General features: G+C 38.1%; 1 protein-coding gene across 1 annotated transcript in view; it reads right to left on the bottom strand.

Moving 5' to 3' along the window:
* Window positions 1-23,042, bottom strand: part of Ten-a (tenascin accessory) — a 596,228-nt gene that overhangs the window by 532,034 nt on the left and 41,152 nt on the right. Inside the window, exons 4-6 of the mRNA XM_068225631.1 lie at window positions 21,959-22,153; window positions 18,679-18,888; window positions 9,223-9,408 (exon numbers count right to left, since the gene is read on the bottom strand). Coding sequence (XP_068081732.1) covers window positions 9,223-9,408; window positions 18,679-18,888; window positions 21,959-22,153 — 591 coding nt within the window. The remainder of the gene's footprint in view (window positions 1-9,222; window positions 9,409-18,678; window positions 18,889-21,958; window positions 22,154-23,042) is intronic.

The following is a 23,042-nucleotide window of genomic DNA, read 5'->3' as shown; positions in this document are numbered from 1 at the left end:
CGATGATGGAAACCCTTTCTTCTGGGGAACATGTGGTCCGTTATGTTCTGAGGAATGGTGTTTTATGTTGCCCATCGAGGCATGATAAGATGATGAAAGTTGTCGTTCCTGCTGTTCTTGTACCTATGATCTTCAAGTATTATCATGAGACCCCATTAGGAGGGCATCTCGGTATCTTTAAAACTCGTGAGAAGATTCGTGAAATGTTCATCTGGAAAGGTATGGACGGTGAAATCCGTGAACTAGTAAAAGCTTGTAAATCTTGTTTGCTCAGTAAACCCACCATGTCCACCAAGGTAGGCCTTTTGTCTTCGCATCAAGCATCGCGTCCCATGGAACGCCTGTATATCGATTATGTAGGACCCTTCCCCCAGTCAAAGGGAAATGCCAACAAGTTCATCTTTGTATGCGTTGATGGCTTTACTAGATTTTCCTGGTTATTTCCGACTAAGCTGGCTACCGCTCAGTCCACCATTACTTGCCTAAATTCTATTTTTGCTTCTTTCGGTCCGTGCCAATATATTGTATCTGATAATGCTAAGGCTTTTACATCTAATTTATTTCGTAAGTTCTGCTTTGACCTGTCCATCTCTCATGTGACAACTTCTGCTTATTACCCTCAACCATCTCTGGCTGAACGGGTTAACCGTAATCTCAGGTCCGCGCTTATTGCCTATCACCATGAAGATCATTCCAGGTGGGACACGTCCCTGCATTGGTTAGCTTTTGCTTTGAATTCGGCGGTTCATGAATCACATAAATTTACTCCAGCTTCTTTGATGTTCAAGTTCGTTCCCAACACGCCGCTCTCTAACCTCTGGTCTCTGAGTGACATTCTACCCGAGACAATAGATCCGGATAATATTAAAGATCTTTAGAAGAAGGCTAAAGCCAATCTTAAAGTCTCTCATGAAAAGGTTAGGGAAAGATATGATCGTGGACGGAGACCCACCCAGTTGAAGGTAGGTGACCAAGTAATGGTCAAGAATTTTGTTCCCGCGGGCAAGCTTGCCCCCAGATTTCATGGGCCGTGTATCATTCTAGATTTCCTTACGCCGGTCACATTATTATTAAGCAATCCAGCCACCGAGAGGATATTTAGGGTTCACCTGTCACAGGTGAAACCGGTGTAATTTCTGGGTTAACTTGCTTCATATAATCATAAAAGGAATATTAAGGTTAATTTTTTTTTGAGTTTTCACTTTTAAGGCATTCTGCCCCTTCTATAATATTTTGTTTCATATGTAAGTTTTTGTAAACCTTCCCCGCACCGTTAAACTGCCGTCCTATCCTTGCCACGGCCATTACCACGCTCCCGTCTCCTGCTCCACTACACACAGTGGCTCGCGTCTGAAATGAATTTCTGCACGCCGCTGGCCCCTCAACCTCTCCACAAAGCCTGTGCCCTCAAAAAAAAAGATGATGGTCCAACAATTCTGCCGCCTAGCTTTAATGTTTCAGTGCCCCCGCAGCCGCGCGGCGCCGTGCTGCGACTGGGTCAGAGGAAGGGCCCCCTCTTCCCCAGCGAGGACCACATGTGTACGGCGAGCCGGAGCTCTCCTCCCGGCCAAGGCTGATATGCGTGCACGACCTGCTACTTGCCCGCAGCCTGTATATGTTCACCGCGGGCGCGGCGTGTTTCAACACCACTGCTCCCCTCATAGTGCGGGCGAGCGGTATCTCAGGGTACTTGAGGGGTCCGAACGGCCTCCTCTGGATGCAAGCTGCAACGGCCGGTCTGGCCATCCAACTTAATCAACATCAACTACATGGAAATTTACTGTCAGCAATTACTGCACTTGGGAATTCAACAGCAATATTTGGTGGACCTTGCAAAATTTTTCTTCACTTTTAAGTATTAAAAGTTTATCTTCTGAATTCAACCTCTATAAAACATAAAAACTTTACTTCACCAAGTTACAACAAAAATTTTGAAACTGAATCAAACCATATTAAGAAAATCTTATAAATACTTCTGCAATTAATCTCCATATCAACATCAAAACTTGGACCTTTCCAAACAAATGGCATGTGTCACCCCTGGAGGAACTTTTGGGGGGGGAGGTCTGTACCGGGCGGTACACCTCCACACCGCTAATTTAAAATGTGCGCCAATTGAAACTCCTCTGCTGGAGGAAGTCTGAACTTTATTGACGGTATTAATTTTCAAATTTCTCAGAAGATGTCACTACGTGGAAAATTTGGAGTTTTTGAACTGTGTCATTTTCGACGTATTTTTGTTTTGCTTGTAGAAAGAAGTGTGAACTTTCTCTTCTAGAGGACACTACTGAAGATCAACAATAGTGCACCCTAGTGCGGAGTGAAAGAACTGTTGGTTTTTTTTTGGAGAAATTTTTATTTCAAAAGTTTGTTTCTTGTTAAATTTCTTTCTGTTATTGTTTAAGTTGGCTGTATACCCCTCTCTTTCCCCTTGTTTTGTATTTAGCCAATCCCGAATTTCTTTTATTAAATTCTGACCAATCGGATGTATCTTCCCCCAACTTGAATATGTTGCTGTATCCTACCCAATAAAGTTTTTGTGGGAGGGTGTTCTCATTCCCCTAACGCCTCGAACTTTCCGCGAGAGGATATAAACTGCTGATTTTAGGGTCTCCGGGCCACTTCTGTTCCATCTTTCAGTGTGTAAAGTACATAGCAGGGGGCGGGAAGCGCCTCTTTCTTCGGCGACAGTCAACAACCAGGTAATGGCCGACTAATTACTTCTTTTCTTGCTTGCTCAGCAGTTTAACTCTCGGGGCGGGTCCGAAGTTTTTCCATTATGTAACCTTCCTTAAAATGTAAAGAAACTGGTATCTATTCTATCTTTTAAACTACATATTGGGATAGAGAGTGCTTAACCCTCTCGAGCTCCCACTCATATTGTTTTGAGGTGAACTTATTTTCTCAACCTATTCTTCCTTAACATTATGTAAATTTGTTTCTTTTCTAAAGTCACCTCCGTAGTATGGGATTAGCCCTTGCATCAGTGGCCTAGAGCCAAATTAGGTTTTGAAACAAATACATTAGGAGTGCAGATCGCCTCCTCTCAAATTGTTATTTTAGAGGTCATGTAATTACCCTTTTTTCCTTTTAATAGACCTCAGTAGGTTGGGTATGTTACCCCTGTGTCTATGTCCAGAGAGGACAACTTGAAGGTGGAGTTTGGTGTGGCCTTTGAGAGGCTTAAAGTTGAGAGCGAGTGGCTCTTTCTTGAAAATTAAGTGTTGTATGCCTCGAGGAGGCTTTTCTGTGTAATTTGGAGCAAGTGCTCTGGAACATGAACAGGGTTTTCGGCCCCTCTGGTAAAATTTATTTTGGAGTAAAGTCGGGCTAATTGCTCAAGTATTGTGAATTTGGGGCTCGAAGCCCAAATCCTGTAAATCCTGTAATTGGAACTGTTGTTGCCTTGCTACTCTGTACCTGCCGTAATTGTTATTCTTAATTTTGAAAAGAAAATATAACCTTGTTAAATTTTAAATTAATTTTACTTTCGTAGCTTGAGACCTGTTCACCACCCCGCACCTTCTTTCACGCATAACTACCGCAAAAACACGGTAACAATAATAATACAGACTGGTGGAAACTGAACATGATTTTAAGAAAAAGAACACGCAAAACTTCTACAGAACATTCAAAGAAGAATAATATGAAATTACCAGGCACTTACTCTCTATTTCAAACAGCCAGATGGTATTTAATCTGATGGAAAGGCCACTTATTCAAGTTGTGAACATCCCCTTTAAAACTACATAAACTGTTACTCGTATATTCTATTCATTAAGGCATAATTTGTAGATTGAATGAGTCCACAATACACACAAAGGATAAATATCAGCTCCAAGATCAATTCAGGACTCATGAATAAGGACACTGACATAGTCCAACAACATAATTCACACAGTTTTAATATGTTAATATGTTAATATGTTATTTTAATTCAAATTTTAAATGTGTAGTCTGACATTTCATCCACACTGTTTTAGATTAAGACTTTACTTAAGACATAGCAATTGTAATCTTTTATTGGTGTTCATATATATGCATGCTATTTCCAATTTTGATCATGAATGAAGATGACCTAATATAGCAACGTCGAAATTAGTACCAATATTAATATGAGATACAACATCAATGGTATTCAATAGGTGGACCTTTCTCTACCCTTTGATAGTGATCAATTGTCAATATGGATCATAATGAAATTCATAACTTAAGAATGCTGAGTAGGTTTATCAGGTGTAGGATATAAAGCGAGGAAACGGTCAGCCAAGAATCCTCGTGCAACGTAACATTTATTCTCAGAGTACAGTAAACTTTACAGTAAACCCTCAGATTAGTCCTCTAGATTGTCCACAACATGTTGACAATAATGTTGGCGAAATCAGATACCAATTGCCTCACCATGTGTGAATTTTGCAGTCTCATGTTTCACAGCATTCGCAATGTCGTCTTGTGTTCTAAACCGTCTCCCACACTTTGGGGATGAGGTCAAAATCATACAGAGATAGGTCTGGTAAGTATAGCGGGTGTTCAAGTACTTCCCACCTCTGAATGGAGCCTGACTTACTACTGCAGTCCCATCACCCTGTACGTGATACTTGTCCAAGGCGCTGCATCTCGTGCTGTGTCCAAGTACTATGACAGTCATGCTTTCCAGGACATATGGTCATTGTATGGTGAGGAAAAATAAATAGTTGCCATGACTTATGCCCCAACACAGCCTGATTTTATAGATGATGTCAAAATTTGCTGCTTCAGTACATTAGATATTTTCATCAATTCATCATCATCATCCTAAACCATCTCCAGTTTCCCGGGTGTGGTATATGAGCCTCCTCCATCTCATTCTGTCCTTTTACCATTCTTCCTCCACCAACTTGTCCCAATCATGACCTCTCAGCAGTACATCGCTCTTAACTAAATCTATCCATTTCCTTCGTAGCCTTCCCATGGGTCGTCTTCCTTCTACCTTTCTGTCAAATTCCTTCCTTGCAGTTCTGTTTACTGGCATCCTCTTCATGTGACCAAACCACTTCAGTCTTGATATCTGAATCTTATTGAGGAGAGAATCATCTATTCCTACTTCTTCTCTAATTTTCTCATTCCTAATCTTGTCTTTCCTGGTTTTCTGGATCATAATGCGTAGGAATTTCATTTCAGCTGCCTGAAGTTTGGAATTATCTCTATTGGTCAGTGTTGTGGTTTCGAGACTGTATGTAAGAATTGGTGTATAATAGGACGTGTACAATGTCATTTTTGTTTTCATGGGTATTTGCTCATCCCACAGCAGGTGTCATCAATTACTGATATTTATTTATTTTTACTAGATATTGTACCTTTGATAGGTCAGTCATGTAGGGGGTCCATGTAAAAGAAGAAAAGCATCTGCTTCATGGCTGTAAACTCATTTCTGTCAGTGCCTCCATAGTATAGATCAAATAGCTCAAACACTTTTTTTTCCTACTGGTTTTACGTTGCACCGACACAGATAGGTCTTATAGCGATGATGGGATAGGAAAGGCCTAGGAGTTGGAAGGAAGTGGCCGTGGCCTTAATTAAGGTACAGCCCCAGCATCTGCCTGGTATGAAAATGGGAAACCCTGGAAAACCATCTTCAGAGCTACTGACAGTGGGATTTAAACCCACTATCTCCTGGATGCAAGCTCACAAGCTCAAATACTATGATGCACCTATGAGTAAAGTACCAGTAGACATCAGAATGATCCAGAGAAATAGCAAGATAAAGGAAAAAGTCATCTAACTTTCCAGCTCTTTCTTAGATTGTGCATCACAACTCAGTTTGGGACAAACAATACATTCAAGTATTGAAATCAGAATGAGGCATGGAAGATAGAATGTACTGTTCCTCGTTTCTTTGTTACAAAGCATTCTTTGGTAAGACTTAACAATGGTAGAACACACAAAATAAAAATAAGTAGTAAATAGTTCCCATATTATTTGTCATAGGATGAATTTGTACTGCACAGAAGATAGAAAATTTCATTTTCTACAACTTTTATTACATAACATTTATCAACAGGACCAGTATTAATTTAAGGACTATGTTTTAGATGTTACCATAAACTACTATTTCTTCCTGGATCAATAAAATTATTTATAGCCTAGACTGGAGTGTCTTCTGCCCTGACCTCAAATACCGATATTCCTTCAATTCTGTATTTTATGATCATATTTGTATTGTGCTGTTTCTCCATGGTCTAGGGGAAGTGTGCCTGCTTCTCACCCGGAGGATCCTGGTTTGATTCTTGGCCAGGTTAAGGATTTTTACCTGGACCTGAGGGTTGGTTTGAGGTCTACTCAGCCTAAGTGATTACAATTGAGGAGCTATTTGATGGTGAGAAGGCTACCATGGTATAGAAAATTAAGAATAAGACCCGAGAGGATTTGTCATACTGACCATGTGTTACCTTGTAATCTGCAGGGCTTAACAACAGTCGCCAACAAGGCTGTAGCACCATGGGGTTTGGCTTTGTTTTGTTCGTACTGTTTCTGTGTCATATTTGCATGCATTACTTGTAATATTTTTAGAAGATAGAAATCTTCCCTCTAATGCTCACAACATGTAGGGCCAAAGAAATTACATACATACATACATACATACATTATCATTATAGACTGTTATGCCTTTCAGCGTTCAGTCTGCAAGCCTCTGAGAATTTACTAAACGTCACCACAATCCTCGATTTGCAACTAGTGTTGTGGCTTCATTTAGTTCTATACCTCTTATCTTTAAATCGTTAGAAACAGAGTCTAACCATCGTCGTCTTGGTCTCCCTCTACTTCTCTTACCCTCCATAACTGAGTCCATTATTCTCCTAGGTAACCTATCCTCCTCCATTTGCCTCACATGACCCCACCACCGAAGCCGGTTTATGCGTACAGCTTCATCCATCGAGTTCATTCCTAAATTAGCCTTTATCTCCTCATTCCGAGTTCCCTCCTGCCATTGTTCCCACCTGTTTGTACCAGCAATCATTCTTGCTACTTTCATGTCTGTTACTTCTAACTTATGAATAAGATATCCTGAGTCCACCCAGCTTTCGCTCCCGTAAAGCAAAGTTGGTCTGAAAACAGACCGATGTAAAGACAGTTTCGTCTGGGAGCTGACTTCCTTCTTACAGAATACTGCTGATCGCAACTGCGAGCTCACTGCATTAGCTTTACTACACCTTGATTCAATCTCACGTACTATATTACCATCCCGGGAAAACACACAACCTAAATACTTGAAATTATCGTCCTGTTCTAGCTTTGTATCACCAATCTGACATTCAATTCTGTTGGATTTCTTACCTACTGACATCAATTTAGTCTTCGAGAGGCTAATTTTCATGCCATACTCATTGCACCTATTTTCAAGTTCCAAGATGTTAGACTGCAGGCTTTCGGCACAGTCTGCCATTAAGACCAAGTCGTCAGCATAGGCCAGGCTGCTTACTACATTTCCACCTAACTGAATCCCTCCCTGCCATTTTATACCTTTCAGCATATGATCCATGTAAACTACAAACAGCAAAGGTGAAAGATTACAGCCTTGTCTAACTCCTGTAAGTACCCTGAACCAAGAACTCATTCTACCATCAATTCTCACTGAAGCCCAATTGTCAACATAAATGCCTTTGATTGATTTTAATAATCTACCTTTAATTCCATAGTCCCCCCAGTATAGTGAACATCTTTTCCCTCGGTACCCTGTCATATGCTTTCTCTAGATCTACGAAACATAAACACAACTGCCTATTCCTCTCGTAGCATTTTTCAATTACCTGGCGCATACTGAAAATCTGATCCTGACAGCCTCTCTGTGGTCTGAAACCACACTGGTTTTCATCCAACTTCCTCTCAACGACTGATCGCACCCTCCCTTCCAAAATGCCTGTGAATACTTTGCCTGGTATACTAATCAATGAGATACCTCGATAGTTGTTGCAATCCTTCCTGTTCCCTTGCTTATAGATAGGTGCAATTACTGCTTTTGTCCAATCTGAAGGTACCTTACCAACACTCCACGCTAATTTGACTACTCTATGAAGCCATATCCCTGCCTTCCCACTATACTTCACCATTTCAGGTCTAATTTCATCTATTCCTGCTGCTTTATGACAATGGAGTTTATTTACTATCCTTTCCACTTCCTCAAGCATAATTTCACCAACATCATTTTCCTCCTCCCCATGAGCTTGGCTGTTTGCAACACCACAATGATGATTTCCTTTTACATTGAGAAGATGTTCAAAATATTCCCTCCACCTCTCCAGTGATTCCCTGGGATCTGTTATGAGTTCACCTGAATTACTCAAAACACTGTTCATTTCTTTTTTCCCTCCCTTCCTAAGATTCTTTATTACTGTCCAGAAAGGTTTTCCTGCTGCTTGACCTAGCCTTTCCAGGTTATTACCAAAATCTTCCCATGACTTCTTTTTGGATTCAACAACTATTTGTTTCGCTCTGTTTCTTTCATCTACGTACAAATCCCTGTCTGCCTCGGCCCTTGTTTGGAGCCATTTCTGATAAGCCTTCTTTTTACGTTTACAGGCTGCTCTCACTTCATCATTCCACCAAGATGTTTGCCTTTTCCCATCTTTACACACAGTTGTTCCTAGGCATTCCCTTGCTGTTTCTACTACAGCATCCCTGTATGCCACCCATTCACTTTCTATATCCTGAACCTGCTTACTGTCTACTGTTCGAAACTTCTCACTAATCATATCCATGTACTTCTGTCTAATTTCCTCGTCCTGGAGATTTTCTACCCTTATTCGTTTACAGATAGATTTCACTTTCTCTACCCTAGGCCTAGAGATACTTAGTTCACTACAGATCAGATAATGGTCTGTATCATCGAAAAATCCCCGAAAAACTCGTACATTCCTAAAAGATTTCCTGAATTCAAAGTCTGTTAAGATATAGTCTATTATGGATCTGGTACCCCTAGCCTCCCATGTGTAGCGGTGAATAGCCTTATGCTTGAAGAATGTATTCGTAACAGCTAAACCCATACTAGCACAGAAGTCCAGCAAATGCTTCCCATTCCCATTAGCTTCCATATCTTCCCCACATTTACCAATCACCCTTTCGTATCCTTCAAAATTACTCTTCCTCCTTTCCTCCCAAAATAAATGACCTACTTTGTAAGCTAATATAAAATACAATAGCGAGAATCTCATAATGTACTGAAGCTGCAGTAATCAGAATACTTACGCAGAGTGCAGTGACGTCCATTCCATCCTTGAGAGCAGACACAAGTCCCATTCTTACATTGGCCATGTTCAGAGCATCTTGGATCACAAGGCAGTAAATCACATCGATCGCCCGTCCATCCAGCATCACATTCACATTTTCCCTTGTCACATCGTCCATGTAGACCACAATCTAGACTGCACAAAGCTGAAAAATAACCAGTATTTTAACAGAAAACATTCTTAATTTTAAAAAGAAACAAAATATACAAAAAATATTTTAGCTACCATACTTTAAATAATTCAACTAGTGCTGGTGAATAATCTAAAATACTTTTTCATATCTCAATATTTCACAATTTAGTGGATGATCAAATTCCATAATTTATTTAATGGATTTATTGATTTACTGTATTTATTTCTAATTTGCTCTCAGTGGAATTTATACTAAATTTACTTGCATAATTCTTGCCAAGGCGTAATTTACACATCCTGATTTTTCTTTGCTTCAAAGAGGGGATATTTTTCCCTATTTGTCACACCCATTTTCTCAAGCATTTACTGAGCTGTTCCGTGAGTGTTGTAAAATGTAGGTGTAGCAACCTTTATTTTTTGAAATCTGGTATTTAAAAATTGCAATGCCTGTCTAGTTCAGTGTGCGAGTCAATGCAGACCTGACACAGTAACAGTTTGTGCAGTTTGTTATGAATATTCAATGCCAGTGCTTCGTATGTGTTCTGTGATCTCATACTGTTTATTATTAAACCCACACTTTATGCTATCAAAAAGTTCTGTAAAGCATTTTATGGCCTGAAAACTGGTTAGTTCTGCAAGTACAAAAAATTCTGGAATACATGATATCATTATGTAACAAGGAATATGCAGTTTCACATCAAGCTACATTTTGAAGGCCATGAAACAGCTGAAGCACAAGATTAGCATCTCAGATTTTAAGGTAAGCTGAGGATAGATAGTAAAGTTTATGAAAAGAAATAATATTTCACTGCAACGAAGAAGGTCATTGTGCCAAACAATGCTGAAATATTACAAGTAATATATGATACTAGCAGTTACCCGCAGCTTCGCTCGCGTGGATTTCGTAATTTGATCAAAGTAATCATTCCTCAGTACTGTAATAAGACATTATCTGAAAATTCCTAAAGTATAAAACCTCACTGAAAATCTGAGTCTCATTTACCCCAGAAACTCTTTGTTAACCACGTTTGTGGTTGCAATGTTTAGGAAGCCTTTCTCGTGGACAGTCGAGATTTCTTCTGAGGACGCAGAGCACAATTCTCTGCAAAACGTACAGATTTTCACCTTATTCACCTTATTTTCTTGACACGGCATAAGCCCAAAAGCCTATACAGTATTATGTTTGTGGTATTGCCTTTTGGGGCTAAGATGACCATGCAACATAGAAATGTACATGTGAGAAACAGTCTTCCCTGAAGTCAAAAAAAAGAAAAGAAAACATTTCTTTATTTTTTAAAGGAGATTCCAAATACCTATTTCCACATCTGTAACATCTTCAGTTTTTGAGATATCAGTATCCTCATAAAGAATAATTCAACACATTTTAGCTTCTTTTCATTCCTGTTAAGTGCCTTTTCTGAAAACAAAAATACATATTCCTGTATTTTTAAAAGACTTTTCGAATACCAAATTTCATGTCTGTAACATGTTAAGTTTTTACATATACTGTATATATACTGGTACTCATTTTAAAAATTCACCCGCTTTTTTTCTTTTCAACACCTCAAGTGGATTTTCCGAAAACAAAAAAAATACATCTTTCTTTACTTTTAAAGTAGATGCCAAATACTAATTTTCACGTCTGTAACATCTCTAGTTGTTGAGATATAAGTATCCTCATACAAAGAATTCAACTAATTTTTCAACTCTTCACCCCCCTTAAGTGAATGTAGGGGTTGTAGGATTTAAAAAAATAGAGCACAACTAAGTAGTATTGTAGGGGTTGTAGGATTTAAAAAAATAGAGCACGACTAAGTAGTATTGTAGTGTAGTCGTACCATTAATTACCTTATTGTTGTGTAATATCCCAGACAATATATCCCTCCCTTCATTTATTTTTTGCAAATAAGTTATTTTATTTTTAATTTCATTTTTTTCCCCGTAAAGAATGGCTAAGGAGCGCGAGTGTACTTACTGTGGATGTGGCGAGGCATTGAGGGGTATGAGGGAGGAGTTGGAAAGTTTGAGGGAGATAATTAGGATTCTCACAGAAGACAGGAAGGAAGATAGGACTCCCTCAAACAATGTACAGGTTACAGTAGGTGTACAAGAGGGAGGGGAAGGAAAGGGAGGAGTTGTAGAAGACAGGTGGTCTAATGTTCTAACGGGAAGGAGATTGCAGGCCAAGGGCTCTATTCAGGATCAGAATTCAGGACAGGTGTCTGTGCGAAATCGGTACGAGTCACTCCAGGTAGAACAACAGAGGGAAGATGAGGGACAGGGAAATGTTGCTGAGATGTGTGGAAGTAGGAGGAAGGGAAAAGGTAGGAAAGGAAAATGTAGAGTAGAGGATAGGAAAAGACAGGTGGAACAGGGTCATGGGAAGGAGAAAAGGGAGGAGGAAGTAGCTTCTGAAGCTATCAGGAAAGATAGGGCTGACCAGGAGGGGAGGGGATCAAATGAGGTGGGTAGGGTTGAGGCTCTGGTCATGGGGGATTCCATCGTTAGACACGTGGGGAAAGTGTGTGGAGGAAAGGGTACCAGGGTAGAGTGTTATCCAGGAATTAGGTTGAGGCAGATGTTGAGGAAAGTAGAAGAGAGGGAGGAGGGGAAGGAGAAGGTGGTAGTGTTTCACGTTGGTACCAACAATATAAGGCAAGCTGATATAAGTACCAACATAGTTGGAGATGTGTGGGATCTGGTAAATGCAGCACGGGTGAAGTTTAAGAAAGCGGAGATTGTTATTAGTGGAATACTGTGTAGAAGGGATACTGACTGGAGGGTGATTGGAGATTTAAATGAGACTATGGAGTGGGTATGTGGGAAACTGGGAGTGAAAATTCTAGATCGTAATGGGTGGGTAGGAGATAGGGATCTGCGCTCAGATGGCCTTCATTTAAACCGCAGTGGTATGTATAAGTTAGGAAATTTGTTTGGAAGGGTAATAGGGAGGTACATTCAGGGAAACGGGATGGCCTAGGGAGTGGTGATAAGGGAACAGGGAACTGGAAATCAAGTAGGGATGACATAAAATTGTTAGTGTTGAACTGTAGAAGTATTGTAAGGAAAGGAATAGAATTAAGTAATTTAATAGATATATACTCACCAGATATTGTAATAGGAGTTGAATCATGGCTGAGAAATGATATAATGGATGCAGAAATTTTCTCACGGCACTGGAGTGTGTATCGTAGAGATAGGATAGGAAGGGTGGGAGGGGGAGTGTTCATTCTGGTGAAAGAAGAATTTGTAAGCTACGAAAAAGTTAAAGATGAGACACATGAAATTCTAGGTGTAAGGCTCATTTCTAAAGATAATAGGCAACTTGATATATTTGGAGTGTACAGATCGGGAAAGGGTAGCACTGACGGGGATTCGGAATTATTTGATAGGATAGTCAGCTATGTGGGAAACGACATGGAAAGAAATGTGATTGTAGCGGGAGATCTGAATTTGCCAGATGTCAATTGGGAAAAAAATGCGAACGACAGGAAGCATGACCAACAAATGGCAAATAAGTTAATATGGGAAGGACAGCTGATTCAGAAAGTGATGGAACCAACCAGAGGGAAAAATATCCTGGATGTGGTGCTGATAAAACCAGATGAGCTCTATAGGAAAACTGAAGTAATAGATGGTATTAGTGATCATGAAGCTGTTTTTGTGGTAGTTAAAAATAAATGTGATAGAAAGGAAGGTCTTAAAAGTAGGACTGTTAGGCAGTACCATATGGCTGATAAAGCAGGCATGAGGCAGTTTCTAAAAAGTAGCTATGATCGGTGGAAAACGGTAAATAAAAATGTAAACAGACTCGGTTTAAAGAAATTGTTGAGGAATGCGAAAACAGGTTTGTACCATTAAGGGTGGTAAGGAATGGTAAAGACCCACCTTATTATAATAGAGAAATAAAGAGACTAAGAAGGAGGTGCAGACTGGAAATAAATAGAGTTAGAAATGGCTGTGGAAGTAAGGAGAAATTGAAGGAACTTACTAGAAAATTGAATCTAGCAAAGAAGGCAGCTAAGGATAACATGATGGCAAGCATAATTGGCAGTCATACAAATTTTAGTGAAAAATGGAAGGGTATGTATATGTATTTTAAGGCAGAAACAGGTTCCAAGAAGGACATTCCAGGAATAATTAATGAACAAGGGGAGTGTGTATGTGATGATCTTCAAAAGGCAGAAGTATTCAGTCAGCAGTATGTAAAGATTGTTGGTTACAAGGATGATATAGATGTTGGTATTACAAGGATGATGTCGAGATAGAGGAGGAGACTAAGGCCAAAGAAGTAATAAAATTTACGTATGATAACAATGACATTTACAATAAGATACAAAAGTTGAAAACTAGAAAAGCGGCTGGAATTGATCAGATTTCTGGGGATATACTAAAGACAATGGGTTGGGATATAGTACCATATCTGAAGTACTTATTTGATTATTGTTTGGTCAGAGGAGCTATACCAGATGAATGGAGAGTTGCTATTGTAGCCCCGGTGTATAAAGGAAAGGGTGATAGACATAAAGCTGAAAATTACAGGCCAGTAAGTTTGACATGCATTGCATGTACAGTAAGCTTTGGGAAGGCATTCTTTCTGATTATATTAGACATGTTTGTGAAATTAATAACTGGTTCGATAGAAGGCAATTCGGTTTTAGGAAGGGTTATTCCACTGAAGCTCAAATTCTAGGATTCCAGCAAGATATAGCAGATATCTTGGATTCTGGAGGTCAAATGGACTGTATCGCGATTGACCTGTCTAAAGCATTTGATAGGGTGGATCATGGGAGACTAATGGCAAAAATGAGTGCAATTGGACTAGACAAAAGAGTGACTGAATGGATTGCTATATTTCTAGAAAACAGATCTCAGAGAATTAGAGTAGGCAAAGCTTTATCTGACCCTGTAATAATTAAGGGGGGAATTCCTCAAGGCAGTATTATTGGACCTTTATGTTTTCTTATATATATAAATGATATGAGTAAAGGAGTGGAATCGGAGGTAAGGCTTTTTGCGGATGATGTTATTCTCTATAGAGTGATAAATAAGTTACAAGATTGTGAGCAACTGCAATGTGTCCTCGAAAATGTTGTGAGATGGACAGCAGGCAATGGTACGATGATAAATGTGGTTAAAAGTCAGGTTTTGAGTTTCACAAATAGGAAAAGTCCTCTCAGTTTTAATTACTGCGTTGATGGGGTGAAAGTTCCTTTTTGGGATCATTGTAAGTATCTAGGTGTTAATATAAGGAAAGATCTTCATTGGGGTAATCACATAAATGAGATTGTAAATAAAGGGTACAGATCTCTGCACATGGTTATGAGGGTGTTTAGGGGTTGTAGTAAGGATGTAAAGTAGAGTGCATATAAGTCTCTGGTAAGACCCCAACAAGAGTATGGTTCCAGTGTATGGGACCCTCACCAGGATTACCTGATCAAGAACTGGAAAAAATCCAAAGAAAAGCAGCTCGATTTGTTCTGGGTGATTTCCGACAAAAGAGTAGCGTTACAAAAATGTTGCAATGTTTGGGTTGGGAAGAATTGAGAGAAAGAAGAAGAGCTGCTCGACTAAGTGGTATGTATGTCAAGTATTATTACAATATTATAAGTCCACCTGTTGTATTGTATTGAACAGGTGGACTTATAATATTGTAATAATACTTGACATACGTCAACTTCAATACGGAACCAAAATGAGAATAGTTACTTGTAAGTGGTATGTTCCGAGCTGTCAGCGGAGAGATGGCGTGGAATGACATTAGTAGACGAATAAGTTTGAATGGCGTTTATAAAAGTAGGAAAGATCACAATATGAAGATAAAGTTGGAATTCAAGAGGACTTTATAGGAAGGGGAGTTAGGGATTGGAATAACTTACCAAGGGAGATGTTCAATAAATTTCCAATTTCTTTGAAATCATTTAGGAAAAGGCTAGAAAAGCAACAGATAGGGAATCTGCCACCTGGGCGACTGCCCTAAATGCAGATCAGTATTGATTGATTGAATTGATTGATTGATTTTCCTAACACAAAAGAATACGTGTTTCTTTACTTTGAAAATTGATTCCAAATAAAAAATTTCATGTCTGTAACATCTTCAGGTTTTGAAATATAAGTACCCTCATAGAAAAAATTGAACTTCTTTTTCACCCCCTTCCCCCCATTAAGCTCATTTCCTCCCCTGAAAATGCAGCTTTCTCCATTTATTAAAGGAGATTCCAAATACCAGTTTTCACATCTGTAACCTTCAGTTTTGAGATATAAGTATCTCCGTAAAACAAATTCATCTTTTAACTTCCTTTCACTCTTCCTCCCTTAAGGGAATTTTTCCAAAACCATAAAATACGTGTTGTTTTATAAAGTAACTTCCAAATACCAATTACCATAATTGTAACATCTTCAGTTTTTGAGATATATGTATCCTCATGAAAAGAATTAGACTCCTAATTCACTCCCCCCGCCCCCTCTTCGGATGTTGATTTTTCCCCAAAATAGCATGTTTTTCTATTTTTAAAGGAGATTCCAAATACCAATTTTCACGTCTGTGTAGTTTGTTCAGATGTTAAGTATCCTCGTACAAATATTCAACGAATATTTCAATTCTTTCATCCCCCTTCAGTGGATTCTGAAAACAAAAAGTACATGCTTCTTTATTTTAAAAGGAGATTCCAATGCCAGCTTTCATGTCTGCAACATCTTTACTTTTTGAGATATAAGTAGCCTCATACATTCATGGGAGACTACTGGCAAAAATGAGTGCAATTGGGCTACACGAAAGCGTGACTGAATGGGTTGCTATATTTCTAGAAAATCGATCTTAGAGAATTAGAGAAGGTGAAGCTTTATCTGACCCTGTAATAATTAAGAGGGAAATTTCTCAAGGCAGTATTATTGGACCTTTATATTTTCTTAGATATATAAATGATACGAGTAAACAAGTGGAATCAGAGGTAAGGCCTTTTGCGGATGATGTTATTCTTAACATTGTGCGGATTTTGTTTAAAAATCTCTTATTTAGCTAAAATCTAATGATGTGACACAGTATCACAGGTTATTATATATTAATTATATATTAATTAGTACACATTTATGAGGAACTTCTTTCACTTGAATAACAGACTGTGGCAACTATCTCATCAGCATATCTATATTGATTACAAATGTTTAAAATTGAATCAAGATTTTCAAATACATAAACCAAATTTTACATATACCACAAGAACTGAAATATAGTCAACATCTGCGGACACGCAGACCAAGCTATACAATGGACTTGTCTTTTTTGTTTACTGAATTGTTGTGCGATATAAATAACCTGTGACACAGAAGCCATACTATACTTTAGCCGTATAAGACATCTATTTAAACTTCACACATTGCTATATCCAAGTTGAAATAATTATTGAACATTTACAAGGAACTTTAAGCAAACAACTGGTTGTTGTAACTAGTCCATCAGCCTATCTATAGTGACTACATATGTTATTACTGAACTGAAACTCATTTTCATATATACCATTATGACTACAAAGTAGCAAACGACCCATATTGTTCTTACAATGTGAAAAAAGCTCATTCCACTTTTGTAACCTAACTCTACAAATATTTTGGTGTACACCTTTCTATATTCAATTTTAATTATAAAAACCCTTGTACATATGTAAAGTAATTCAGTTCAAGCACGTACAATAAAAAACAAGTATTATTATTAATTTTAAGAAATAAAATGTACTGTATGTCCAATGTCTTTGTCTTACTGCCTAGGCTGATGATGGCATACCCTATTGCCAGTCCCAAATAAAATGAATATGTGATGACTTTATAATTATCACTATTTCTTGTATTGAATAGGTGGATCCCCATATCTAACAATTTTGAATGTAAAAGTGGATAGTGTGCAATTGGGAAATGATTTCTTTGGAGATAACTGAAAAGAGTTTGAAGAAACAGGAATCTCAAATGAAAGGGAAGATAATTTGCTCTGGAAAGATGCAACAGTAGTTTTTTCTGCAGTAGCAATAACAAGTGCAGTACCATATAATTGCACGGATTTTCTTCTTTTTGCCCACATGCTATTATATATGGATGTAATTGATACTTTAGCTAATTTGTACTTATTTTGCTTCAGTTGCTGTAACTACCTCACATGTCTACCTCCATAGCATAACAGTTAGTAATATTAGCTGCCGTCCTCAGGGGCCCGGGTTCGATGCCTGGTACTGACAGAAATTTAAGAATGGCAGAAGGGCTGGTATGTGGTTAAAATGGTACATGCAGTTCACCTCCATTGGGGGTATACCTGAAAAGAGCTGCACCACCTCAATGTGAGGACATGAGTTTACTTTACTTACCAGCTCATGACAGGAAAAATATTTTTCCAGTACCTGTAGTGTACAACTTGACAGACGTAAGCTCATGCTCTTGATTGTTCAGAAAAAAAACTTACATGATAACTTTGTGCCAAGTAATGATCAATTAGTGGTCCTCTTAATGGTTATGTATATAGGATGGCGCATAAATTACTTTACATTCAACACTTTTCTCTTACTTTTATTTGTTTATAGGTTGGCAAACTGTTGGCGACATGATAAGAAAATGGCAAAAGTCTCATCAGTAACACAAAATATACTTGAGATTTCTAATGTATTTGTTAACACTCGACTGTTCATGCAGTTCATGTTACAGTCATTTTATTTGTAACATGTCGACAAAAGAGGAAAGAATTTTCATTTTTGAAAAGTAGTTACAAAAGGGGTGTAAGTGCTGTATTGAGAGAATAAAGAGAACATTTTGAGTGTAGTTCACTATCGTGTAGTGCTGTTTATGATTTACAAAAGAAACGGGTTTTGGATGCACCTCATAGTGGGCGACCTAGGGCAGCATAGATTGATGAACATGAACTCACTCTTTGTCTGTCTGTCTGTCTGTCTGTCTGTCTGTCTGTCTATTTACAGGAGGCTGTACCAGGACTCGTGTATGGACAACTTTGATCAATTTTACTCCCAGCACGATGGAGCTCCTGACAACACTATATTCATGCAAGTGACAAAGCTGATGGAAGGCTGGGGACTACCAGCCTTCACAGTACACAACTATGAAATCTAAGAAAATTAACAATGAACAGGGTTTACTCAAATCAAGTTGGAGGGAAAAGTGTTAAATGGAAGCACATTCAAAGAAGTTTAACACACTATTTTAGGGTATGCTGAGCCTTACACACTTAATGGGAGTTTTGCCTCTGATTATGGTTAATTTATTATAAACTGAACATTGTTTCATATACCTTGAGAACAGTCTGGTCCAGCCCAATAGTTTTCACAAACGCATGCTCCAGTCTCAAGATCATAACTTCCATGTTCTGAACAACCTGGTAAGCACTGATATACTTGTTGATCCACTGCACTGCAGTTAGTTCCTTGCCAACCAGCTTTACAGTAGCATTTACCTCCAACACATGAGCCATGACCTGAGCAGGTAGGATCTGGGCAATCCACTGGAAGAAAACAATGAATAGAGTATTTTTCCAATATTATACTTTCAATATGCAGCTATTAAATATTTAAGCTAAACTGCATATGTCCTTATGACACATTTAGATATTTAGTGAGATCACACTATCTGTTACTCACAGTTCTTGCTGTGAAATTAAATCTGTTATTTCTAAATATCCTGAATATTTTCATAGGAGGCATTATACAAAATAAGAAAGCAAATAGAATCAGTGAATTATGAGGTGACACTGATGACAAAAATCATACTGTTCAAAAAGTTTGGTGAACCTTTGCTGGAGAAGAAAGGAATCTTATCTGTTGTCATTTTCTAATGGCAGATTTTAGCTTTATTCCATTAGTATTCTGCCATTTCAATACAGCTTCAACGAGATTGGGATATCAGATTTTCCAGCAATGTCACCGAGCTCGATAGCTGCAGTCGCTTAAGTGCAGCCAGTATCCAGTAATCGGGAGATAGTGGGTTCGAACCCCACTGTCGGCAGCCCTGAAGATGGTTTTCCGTGGTTTCCCATTTTCACACCAGGCAAATGCTGGGGCTGTATCTTAATTAAGGCCATGGCCGCTTCCTTCCCATCCCTAGGCCTTTCCTATCCCATCATCGCCATAAGACATATATGTGTCGGTGCAACGTAAAGCAAATAGCAAAAATTTTCAGCAATGTTACCCATTTAACAGAACCCAGAAGGCATGTGCAGCTTAAGGAAAGCTGGAAATGTGAGTGAAGTTATCTTACATCTTCATTATAATTATTCATTTTAAACTGCTATGTCTTTCAGGGTACAGTCTGGAAGTCTTTGTGAATTAACTAAGCACATTACAATCCCTATGGGCAACTAGCTTAGTGGCCTCGTTTAGTTTCACACCTTTCATCATAAAATTACTAAAAACTGAGTCTAATCCTCATTGCCTCTGCTTCTCATACCCTATTCTCATTCATTCCCCTAACATGCCTCAGTCACCAAAGATGGATTATGCTGTATGTACAGCTTCATCCTTTGTGGTCTTTCTTTTCACATTTTTATGTGATGAGTCACTGCTTTCATTTTAAATTATATCTGTAATATCTAGGAATCCAATAACAATATAGAACTTACAATAAAGCGAAAGGAAATAATTTTGTTATAATGGATTAATTTATAAGTGCTTACACTGAAAGATGGATTTATTATGATATCCACCTGTTTGCTTTCTTGATATATATTTGATGAATTACATATTATGTTTTTATATGATGGAGGGGAGAAATGACTTGATAACCAATCAGCATAAACCAAGCACAATCCTTTATTAGGGTCTGTACAGTAATACTGAAATACTACCTGCAAGAAAATTTGGGAGAGACTAGTCTGCACAAATTTTAATTAACAGAAATTCTTGGCAGAATAAAAACAATACAGGTGAAACTGTTCAAAAAGAACAAATCTAAGGCAGGGTATTAATACTACTTAATAAACAACTTGAGTCATAGAGAGAGAGAAATAGGAACATGAAAAGGAACATATAACAGGATAAACACAATGACAGGTCAGTACTGTAACAGGGATAAAAATAAAACAAGACAAGCAGAAACATGAAAATACAAAAGGACAAAGACAATCTTCACCACGTCTTCATACACTGCTGTCTTAAAACAGATTGGCTCTTTCCTCATCAATCCCAATTTGTCATTCATTGAGGGACCGTCTTGATAGACATTCAGTCCTGATGAGAGAAGTGTAGGATAAGAAAAAAGCCAGATAAACATAGGAAAAGGGATAATAATAATAATAATAATAATAATAATAATAATAATAATAATAATAATAATAATAATAATAATCGTATGGCCTCAGCTACTGTGTGCAGACATTTCAATTTGATGCCATCTGGCTGTCTGCTCATCAATTTCGACGTTCCTTTTTACTCTAGGCCCACTAGATGGGAGACCGAGTAAACCGAAACTCTCCTGGGCGTCTATGGCTGAGATTTAATTAATTTTGTTGGGTAAACACCAAATGTGTCACCAGAGATCTTTTACATGCCGACATCGTACGATATGGAGTGTCGAATGGACTTTTTTCCGCCCTTCAAAAATCCGACTACCTCTGCTGGGTTTGAACCCGCTATCTTGGGACACTCTACTACTGATCCACAGAGGCAGCTGGAAAAGGGATGAGAAAGAATGATAAAGAGGAAAACAAGTGGTAAAAGACTACAAACACAGGACAAACACAAAAGGAGAAAAGGATCCCAATGGTATAATTAATTTTTATGCCTATATTCATCTATATCCTTTTGAACCTTTCCTTTTCCTGTGTTCATCAGGCTTTCTTCTTATCCTACACTACACTTCCCTCATCAAGATCGATCCTGAATGAGAGTGGATACCTACCCTCCTCATAAAGCTGTGAAGCAGAAATGAACTCGTTGGGGTCTGTGAAGAAATGGATGTAGAAGAACTGGGATTTATGAGGAGAGAGCCTGAGGATGCCAATGAATGGCAATGTAGAGATTGTCCTTGCCCATTCAGTGCTTTCATGTTTGTCCTTTCCTCCTCTTTCTGTTAATTGTTGCCTCGTCCCACACTGACCTGTCATTGTGTTCATCCTATTATGCAATCCGTTTCATGTTCCTATTTCTCTACATAATATGACTAACAGCTAATAACTCTAACTCAGATCAGTATGATTAGTATTTTTTAATTCACTAATTCATCCATGATGTGTGGTAGATACATATACCTATGATGGGGGTTTGGGTGACTTGTATTATGGTAGAAATTACTAAGATTATCAACCTCTGGCAACATTAATCAAAGGAGAAAGAAGATTAGTCCGGAACCTCTCGAAGAATGAGTGAATTGAATAAAGAAAGGGAAAGGCTATAAAAGGTACAAAAAAGAAAGAATTGCACATGCCATAAGTGTCAAAAGAGAACAAAAGTTTATGCAGGAACATTATAAAAATAAAAGAAAGATGACAGGAGGAACCTGATACAGGTAAAAAAATATCAATCCTTGTAGCTGCTGTAATGTGGGATTACAACTCACAGCAATAAAATACTGGTACTGACCTTGTTCACAGTAAGTACCCTTCCACCCAGCATGACATACACAAACACCTGCAAGACACTGACCATGTCCAGAACAATCAGGTACTTGACAATCATGTTCTGGAATGTCACATTCTGGGCCTTTCCAGCCTTCTTCACAGTGACACAGTCCTCCACCATACTTCCCATGGTTTGAACAAAGAACAGGACAAACACCTGAAAAACGAATAGGTACATATTATATCATAATAAAGAAACAATCATATGGAATGATATAAGGCCTTTATAAATTAGAATAGAATAATCTTTGATCTCTTTGGTTTATATCTAACTACAGAACAGTTATTCAATACACCTATTAACAAAATTATATCTAGTTTTTAAAATTGGAAGCAAATTGTATATTATTGACCAAAAATAATATTAAAACCTTTTTTATTTATCCATCAATCAAATCAAAATCAATCAATCTGCATTTAGGCCAGTCGCCCAGGTGGCAGATTACCTATCTGTTGTTTTCCTAGCCTTTTCTTAAATGATTTAAAAGAAATTGGAAATTTATTGAACATCTCCCTTGGTAAGTTATTCCAATCCCTAACTCCCCTTCCTATAAATGAATATTAGCCCCAATTTGTCCTCTTGAATTCAAACTTTATCTTCATGTTGTGATCTTTCCTACTTTTAAAGATGCCACTCAAACTTATTCGTCTACTAATGTCATTCCACTTCTTTTCTCCACTGACAGCTCGGAACATACCACTTATATCAAAAATATTATAATATTTAATATAATATTTATGGATCCACCTGTTCAATACAATACAATACAATACAATACAATACAATACAATACAATACAATACACTACTTCATGTGGTTAAAATTTATACATAATATTTAAAAGTCACAGGTACATATTTCACATTTTTTTACGGGCATTATCAGCCTATCTCAATCTTAAAATTACTGGATATGGGATCTTTCTAATCTTAAAAACTATAGAGTAAAATGCTGAACAATGATCTCATAAAATGTTATGAGGATAATGCACAGAAAGTAACTTGTAACATACTACTTAGTCGAGCAGCTCATCTTCTTTCTCCCA

The sequence above is a fragment of the Anabrus simplex genome, chromosome 1 (genome assembly GCF_040414725.1).
Source record: "Anabrus simplex isolate iqAnaSimp1 chromosome 1, ASM4041472v1, whole genome shotgun sequence".
NCBI classification, from domain to species: domain Eukaryota; kingdom Metazoa; phylum Arthropoda; class Insecta; order Orthoptera; family Tettigoniidae; genus Anabrus; species Anabrus simplex.
This window is presented reverse-complemented; position numbering and strand designations above follow the sequence as displayed.